Genomic DNA, 8,707 nt, shown 5'->3' with positions numbered 1-8,707 from the left:
ACAAACGATTAAATCAAGCTTGAAGGCATGAATAAAACGGAGATACTTCAAGAAAAGATTATTTAATTTCAGATCAAGAAATGTGTTTCTTGACCGAAAATTAAGGATCTCGATTGCCGAGTGAATTAGTATAAATCTGTATATACAGTCGTGAGATATACAGCAGATATTAATTTCGATATATAAACTTCCGCCACTTCAAATCTCCTTTTAATACATGCGTCAAATGATATAACTGGCTATATATTTCATATACATATAAAAAACTATACACTTCTTCATATCTGTATATATATGTATACATATATCTTTATGTATATATAAATATATATATATATACAGACTCGATGATAATTTTGCGTGTTAGCTGCCGACGGAATTTTAGTTCTCTCGTTTCTCTCAGCGATTAAATCTTCTACGACAATAATACTCAGTTCTTTTCGATACATATCGACGACATATTGATATCGTCGATACCGTGAACTTCTGGCAGATGCAAAAAATTACGCTAACTAGTTAAAGTTGTTAAGTGTTTTTTATATCGTGAATTCACATAATGTTTATTTTTGTCTTTCCAAGATGACTCGTAATATAATTGCGAATTTGGTTGGAACGTATAAACCAAAGCTTATTGTACAAGTTTTCAAAGTGCTGAAATGCAGCGTGTTATTCAACAAGATGTCCGATGTATACTTTATGAAACATTGTTGCAACTTGGACATCTCGTTGCTTTTGCCGCTTTGTGTACAACAACCTTTGCACGTAGCAGAGTACACATCATCCGACCAAATTCGATTATAAAGTATTTGCAATAGACAAACGGCAGATAAATTGCAAATTATACAAATAAGAATGTAATTTATGATACAGAAAATGTTACAATTACAATTGTTCTAATCAAGATTCTTAACAATTTCATTTTGCATTTTAACATTGTCCGGAGAGATGTCGGAGACTGATCTATTTCCTATGCTGGATTTCTTATCAAGTTACGAAACAAAATCCTTTGTTACAGTAGAACCAGCGCAATGATATAAGTTAAATAAATTCTTGTTGTGTGCGGATCTCATTAAAGATTATTTTATAAATTAAAAAAAAAACAGAAAAAAAATTTTTACAGAAACACTTTTTACACAATTTTAGAAATATTTGTCTTAATCCTAACCGCAGTCGAATCAAAAACTTAAACCATGGCAATCGAAGTATAGTAGTGTAATCAAACTCAAAGTATTAATATAAAAAAATAAAAAGATTACTTTAGAAATATTGTACTTAGTGTAGTCGCTTTGCACATAACAAATTCGATTAGAATCTATTTTCTAAACCTATTTTTAGTTTTCACTTTTGAAGATGTCACACACTCAAAATAATAGTAAAAAACACCGTACCCTCTCGATTACAAATTCAAAAGTCATATTAGTTCGAAAAAAAAAAACAAAAATAAATAAATCGACGATACTAAATCAAAATGTACCATGGTTTATATATATATATATACTCTAAAATATATATAATGTATAAAAATATAAGAATTGCAGCATATTTTAGATTACATCGTCTCGGAATACCAATACTGCGCGTGAATTTGTAATTGTGTTTTTCGAATGGAATTAACCTATTCGCATGCTGATTGTGTTGAGTCACTTAAATTTAATATAAAACATGTACATTTAACAATAAAAATAAAACTTGTTTTGTGACAAGTTCTTGCGTTAAACTTGAAATATTAATTGGCATATGAGAATAAATATATCGTATTAACGGTCATACACATTTTCATGTTATAATAATAAACATAAGATATTCATATGTAACTCAATTTCCTTCTTAAAATTGTGACATTTGAATATCAATTGCAAAAGAAGTGACAACAACTTTTCTTAATGATGTTATCAGGAACATTAATATAGGATGAAACAAAGACGATGCAGTTACTGAAACGTCGTCTGTCTAATAATATCAATTGTTTTTAATGTCATCCATAACAGGTATCGTTAATTTTGAATTAAATGCAATTAATAATAATAATAATAATAATAATAATAATAATAATAATAAAATACTTGGTCGACTCAATCTTACATATTTTTTAATATCAGCATTAAAAACATTTTATTCTCAGTGTCATTAATTTAGTCAAATAGTTTTTAATTTAGTCAAATAGTTTTTAATTTATAGTCAAATTTGTTTAAAAATATTTTACATATTAATTATTAAAAAAGATCCCTATATTTGCCAATATATTATTTTCTATGTTTGTCACGATTTTTCAACTTAACAGTTATATATATATATATATATATAACTTGTTTTATATATATCCACGAATATATTTTGACAAATACATCGCTCATTTAAATAACAAGAACGATATAAATAAACTTTCAGCTTTTAAATTAATTATTTATGAAAAATAAAAAGGCAATTTTAAATTTCTACCGGTTAGGTAGTTGTATATAAATTTTGGTGGTTCAGTAGTGATAATTTTACAACATTCATTTTCTATGAATTTAAGATAAGTTATCGTTTATACGATTTTTAAATTATGCCGTTCTTGTTGTGTAGCAAATGAATGATATATTTCTGTCGCGTCAATAATTTTTTTAAATAAATTTACTTGGCATAAACAGATTCAAAATTAAAAATAACATGTGTATGTATATATGTATATATATATATATATATATATATATATATATATATATATATATATATATATATACACGCATATATATTTAATATATATTTAATACATATATGTTTATACATAATATATTTAAATATATATAAATACATATATATATATATGCACACACACACACACACACACACATATATATATATATACAGATTGTCTGAAATATTTTGACCAAGTATAAAGGTAAATTGATCTAAATCGAAAAGTCACATATTCTTTTGCAAAGTTTGCAATAGTTATTAATACACGTGACCCAATGAGCGTGTAAGAAACATGGTCCGAACTCTAAGCCTGTATGATTTTCAGTTGTAAAAATCAGCTGATCGAAGTTGAAGCTATCACACGATTGCTCGGTTGTTTGCTTTATGTCTTGCTGTTAGGAGATTGCATGAAGTTATTTTGTTTTACAACTAAAAATCGTACACGTTTATAGAGTCCGAATCATCACTTCTCACGCGCTTATTGGATCTTCACATTTATTGCTTAATAAATATTGCAAATTTTGCAAAATAACAAAATGACTTTTCTGTTCAGATTGACTCGATATTTTCGGCTTAGTCAAAATTTTTCAAACATCTTGCATATATATATGTTACTCCGGATTTCATATTTATATTCACATACGACTTATAATGTTATCCTAATAATCAACAAGTTAAAGCTAAGTTAATAACAAATACCATACTTTTATAATTGTATGCACGATTCCGCACGTGCATTAGTATTTATCATGTGCCATGAATGAATCTGTCCGTGTCTGTGTATGTATGGATGTGTGCACAGTCGCGCGCGTATGTGTGCGTGTACATATATAAACGCTAACAAAGAGTCACTCGAACGTCGCATGAACGACGGGACACGAAGTGTTATGGTTTAAACTTAACTAGAGGTATGTTCTTCGAGGTTAAACATTTATCACACACCCATTCTGCGTAGACCTCCGCAGTTAATAGCTGATAGGCGGGTTCCGACAATCCTGTGCAAACCCTGAAAAAACATCGAGCGATTGTCCGATAAAGTAAAACGTTATTGCATTATCTTCCTATGTGATTGTTATCTTATCGACTTATCTACCTGTGGAACCAAAAGTTACAACCCGATTCGCACAGAATCGCCTGATCATTGTCGTGTACTTCTTTATGACAAATTCCGCAAGGATAAATTGGAGGTGCATTGGGATTTTGTGGATTAAATACCATGGACTGGTCTGGCGGATAAATCTGTAAGAAATCAATAAAAAAAAAAAGGTGAGTTTTCTCAATAAGTCACTACAAAATATCGAGTTCTGCAACGAGGTTTGATGAAAGAGCAACTTACTTTGCCAGCGGAAATCGGCATTGGTTTTGGACCCATTCCTGGCGGTCCTTGAAACCCATGTGGTGGCATAGAGCCACCCATGGGATTAATAGGATGTCCCATAGGTGGCCCACCACTTATATTGTTAGACATCGTGCCCATTGGCCCCGCCATGTGACCTCCCATCTGATTGTGATGGCTGATATTCATATTCGACATATTATTCATTGCCGGACCGCCCATGTTCATGTTGTTTATTTGATTCGGTCCGGTCATGTTCATGTTGTTCGACGCCATCGAAGTCATAGTGGTCATAGGTCCATTCATAGGTCTTCCCAGGTTGTTGAGATTATTTCCCATGTGATTCGGATGCGGTTGAGATCCGTTGTGTCCCAGCGGACTGTTCACGTTGTTCATCGACGGTCCGTTTAATGGGCTATTGGGCGGTATATGGCTGTTCATATTATTCATGTTCATTGGTCCATTAGGCATATGATTGGATCCTCCCATGGTGTTCATCGGAGAACCAAGAGGTCCACCCATAGGGCTGCCCATGTTGTGGCCCATACTGTTCATCGGACTGCCCATAGGCCCGCTGTTCATATTGTTCATTGGACTGCCCATAGGCGGACCGCTCAGTTGCGAGTTTCCCATATGGCTCATATTCATGTGATTGTTCATGGTATTCATCGGACCAGGCGGCATATTTGGACCCATGTTATTCATAGGACTCATACCGCCGATGGGAGCGTGATTCATAGGAGACATGGCCCCCATGTGATTCATGTGATTTGTCATGGGCGAATTGCCCATGGGGCTCATGTTGCCCATGTTGTGCGGTATCATGGGGCTCATGCCTCCTATCGAAGTTAATGGACTCATACCTCTCATAGGAGGTCCTCCCATATGATGTGGATGATGTGGATGCATATGCGGAGGCCCACCATGCATCATTGGACTTTGCGGGGTCGGTGGTGGCGTGTCATCAAAAGGATTACTTGCAACTATTGTGTCACCATAACCCGTTAAAGGTGGGGGTAGAAGATCCTGTTGAGGATTACAAATTGTGTTAATAATGAGACAATTACAACGTGATATTAATGAATCAAGTTAAAATTAACTTACCTGTACAGATGGAGGCTGTTGCGGAGGTGGTTGAGCAACACTTGCATTTGTACGTCTCTTCTTCTTGGGATTAGGACCAGCTGGTGGTGGCGGTGGCGGATGGGGGTGACCAGAAGAATCAGGATGTGGGGCATTGGGGCCCATATTCACACCCATTCCCATACCCCCCAGTCCGGGCATCCGATTATATGGTGGCATGCCCGCAATATTGTGGCTCATCTCCTTCCTTTGCTTCCTTATTTTATCATGCCAGTATTACTGGATTTTTGTGGCAACTAAATCCACTGTTAACAAACCAAAAAATTGATATTCAATATTATAATCTGTGTGTTTACATATCTTTTAAAAATAATATACTTATAATATATTTATAAAATCTATCATTACTGGTTTTCATAAGGCTTATTTTTTAAATTAAACTTAGTCAAATAAAACATGTGATAATGAAGATATATATTTATTCTATTTTATATTATATTTAAAAAATTTCTCTATACATTATAAAAGATATAAAATATCTTTTTCACAGTTCTTAGCTGTTTGCACAGTGCATAAATAAAAAATCTACTTTGAATAATGCAAAATCTGATAGCTTTTTATAAACTCTTTGATGCACAAAAAATATATGTATTATTAATTATATTCTTTCCACAATATGTGTGTATATAACTGAGAGGATTTTTGTACACTCTATTTTCATTCACAATATTGCAGTATTCACCAAACACCAATCAGTAAACACCTCAGTAATCAATCAAACATCAATAACTGCAACGCTAACAGAATATGACAAACAAAACATTTGTAATTACTCACACACTGTAATACCATCATTCATAAGTACATTGACATGACAGAGAGAGAAAGAGAGAGAAAGAAAGAGAGCGCGCGCCATGTAAATACATATACATTAATCTTGAATCCCCCATGTACGCGTGTGTGTATATATATATGTCGGACTGCGCTATCTATATTTACATATGCCGATATAAATAACGAAATTACTACCGTTAAGTTTACCTCGGGTGGCGCGCCAGCGGCTGTCCGTTTGTCCGTCCCGAACGAGAGGAGGCGGACGTTCGTGAGGAGAAAGAGAGAGAGAGAAGAGACAGGGAAGGAGGGGGAAAAGAGAGAGAGGCAGAGAGGACCAAAGAGAAAGAAAATGAAAGGGAATACGGGGAGCGTGTTCACGACGCGGCCGTGCCTTCGACACGGCGATAAGAGGCCTGCGATACAACAAATAGAGGAGACCTCCGTCGCACGGGCGAGCAAAAGAGAACAAAATAAATTCCGCCTGGTAGTCTCGCAGACTAACCTAACCTGACCCCCCGGACTCGCCGTAAAACTCTCGGAGGCTTCGCGAGCGCCTCCATCTCACAGATTACGCCAGCGCTCCAGCGTAGTGTGTTGTGTGGCTTGCATGTATACGCGTCTGCGTTTGTACGTGTATATGTATACACGGTGCTGCAGCGCAGCGCAGTGTTGCTGCGCGCGCGACGCGCAGTCGAATCCGGAGCGCCGGGTGATTTAAAAAGCCGGCCGGGATTTCTCGAGATGAATCGGCGCGCGATTTGCCTACTCACCAGCACGTTACACATGGTCCGTACGCAATCGCGCAAACACGTGCATGATGAATCTCTCGTTTTCTCAGCAAGGTACGCGGGCACCATGTATCGCACTGTGTCAGTCACTACTGCACGACCTGCTGATGCTGCTGGCCTCAACGGGGAAACGTGCGAACTGTCTGTACGCGGCTGCGACTCGCGCCACGCCAGCAACGCATCTCTCGATGGCGCGTACGGGCCACGCATTCACAAGAGCGCATGCAAGGCCGCGGATAGACGCACTCGTAATCTCGATAACGCGGCACGAACACACGGTACCAGGATAGCGCACGCCACGATCAACTTCGCTCAAGTCGCCATTGTTGTGTCGCGTTACGCGTGTCTCCTCTACGTTTCTCTGTGTGTCGCCACGACGGGAACTACCGTCCGCGCTCGACAGATAGCGTCACCGACCCCATTTCTGGACGTGGATGTAATTTTAGAGGAGACTTTTAACGTTTTCGACCGGATCGCTTCATCGGAGCGACTAATGACATCATTTTGGTCAAATCAAGCAATGTGATTGGTCGATTTTCCAACTTGACGTCATTAGTCGCTCAGGAAGCTGTTCAACCTGTAAGCAGAGATGCCAGTTTGCGGACGCTAGCAGCATGCTCAGCAAGTAGAGGGGATACACAGACGAAACGCACACAGGCGAACAGCCGTGTACGTGTGCGCTCAGCGCCTCGGCGAGTGGCTGCTTGCTTGTGTGCGTGTCCCCTCCACTTGCTGCAGCATGTTGCTAGCGTCCGCAAACTGGCATCTCTGCCTGTAAGTACCGGTCGAAAATGCGCTATTTTGTGTGTGTGTGTGTGTGTGACCCGACTGCTAAGTAAAGAGCGATTCTGCGCGAGCCTGTGCGATTTCCAAAGATAAACAATTTATATATGGCTTTTGTTTCAATTTAATTAATTAACTTCTTACATTTATTTGTTGTTTCACTTTGTGTACAAATAGAAAACCCGAGCATGGAAAAATAAATATCTTATAACAAACAAACACGAGAGAATTTAAACTGGAGATTACCAGTTGTTTTATGTTATATATATCTCGAAAAGAGACTCTATATAGAGAGAAAAATAGCATTTATAAGCAAATTTTTTCATTAAGTAATATCTGTGACAAGTAGGCCGAGAACTGATTCATTTTGTTACGTATTTGCGATGCGCCGGGAGAGAAGAAGAAATACATTATATTTAAAAAACATATTCCACTTGCAAACTAATTGAGACAATTCTACTTTATTAGAAGGGTGAATTTTGTACAGAGCACGCGTGTGTCCGAACATGTGTGCAAATTCATACGGGCGCGTGAAGTTTACACAGTAACACCCTTGTAGCACACGCGGGCTCGGGATCTTCCTTCTCGGCCACATCCGGGTTTAAAGTTGTCTCGCTGCTCTCGAGCACGGAGAGCTCGCACACGCATCACTTTAATTATTTTAGTTACATCATAGTAAGTTAACCCCGGCTCAACAACTGGAAAACAACTCTCGCGGGTATCTACTTCGGACAGTTATACCACACAATATAAATGTGTGTATACACACATACACACACACACACACACGCAGTGGACCGGAACTGTGATTATGCCGTCTTATCTTTTCGCTTTTATTTTAACGCTGATGTATGCTCGCCGTAACGTAACACGCGCGATACATCCGCCGGTAATAAATTCGCGCAAACCGTCTCCGGAGAAGAAGAAAAAGAAGAGGAAAGGTACAACGCAAGTACAACATTTACAAGTACCACATTTTATTTGTAAAAAAAAAAAAAAGATTTGAAGACGTTTAATTGATGTAAAATATATGAAATACTTCGTTTTCACACGTTTTTGCTTTTCACATTAGCTTTAAACGGTCTGCGTGTTTTTATTGACAAGCAACATACACGTTTGTCCGGAAAGTTCCCGGACTGATTTTTTCTAGCGCGGGTAAGCGGCGCTATCGAGCGGTCAACGCTGGAACTACTTAGTATAGACC

General features: G+C 37.4%; 1 protein-coding gene across 3 annotated transcripts; it reads right to left on the bottom strand.

Annotated features, from left to right (window-relative positions):
- Positions 1–2,815: 2,815 nt before the first annotated feature.
- Positions 2,816–7,209, bottom strand: LOC109859970 (protein pygopus). 3 transcript variants are annotated; one of them, XM_020438738.1, is made up of 5 exons: positions 6,703–7,209; positions 5,120–5,403; positions 4,016–5,041; positions 3,773–3,918; positions 2,816–3,685 (listed from the first exon to the last, which is right to left on the bottom strand). In XM_020438738.1, the coding sequence occupies exons 2-5, from the start codon at positions 5,336–5,338 to the stop codon at positions 3,565–3,567; spliced, it is 1,512 nt and encodes a 503-aa protein (XP_020294327.1). In that variant the 5' UTR covers positions 5,339–5,403; positions 6,703–7,209; the 3' UTR covers positions 2,816–3,564. The 3 variants fall into 3 exon arrangements, with proteins under 3 accessions (XP_020294327.1, XP_020294328.1, XP_020294329.1); XM_020438739.1 differs by lacking the exon at positions 6,703–7,209 and adding an exon at positions 6,140–6,466; XM_020438740.1 differs by lacking the exon at positions 6,703–7,209 and adding an exon at positions 5,936–5,959.
- Between the last annotated feature and the right edge of the window lie 1,498 nt (positions 7,210–8,707).

The sequence above is a fragment of the Pseudomyrmex gracilis genome, unplaced genomic scaffold, assembly GCF_002006095.1.
Source record: "Pseudomyrmex gracilis isolate BER0280 unplaced genomic scaffold, ASM200609v1 scaffold_309, whole genome shotgun sequence".
In the NCBI taxonomy this organism is placed as follows: Eukaryota; Metazoa; Arthropoda; class Insecta; order Hymenoptera; family Formicidae; genus Pseudomyrmex; species Pseudomyrmex gracilis.
This window is presented reverse-complemented; position numbering and strand designations above follow the sequence as displayed.

Bases quoted from the DNA above. Each gene is read 5' to 3' on its own strand.
- LOC109859970 (XM_020438738.1), bottom strand. From the start codon at position 5,338: ATGAGCCACAATATTGCGGGCATGCCACCATATAATCGGATGCCCGGA. The intron at 3,919-4,015 runs GTAAGTTGCTCT...GATTTCTTACAG, and splicing joins TGCCGATTTCCGCTGGCAAA to ATTTATCCGCCAGACCAGTC. The intron at 3,686-3,772 runs GTAGATAAGTCG...ATGTTTTTTCAG, and splicing joins TGTAACTTTTGGTTCCACAG to GGTTTGCACAGGATTGTCGG.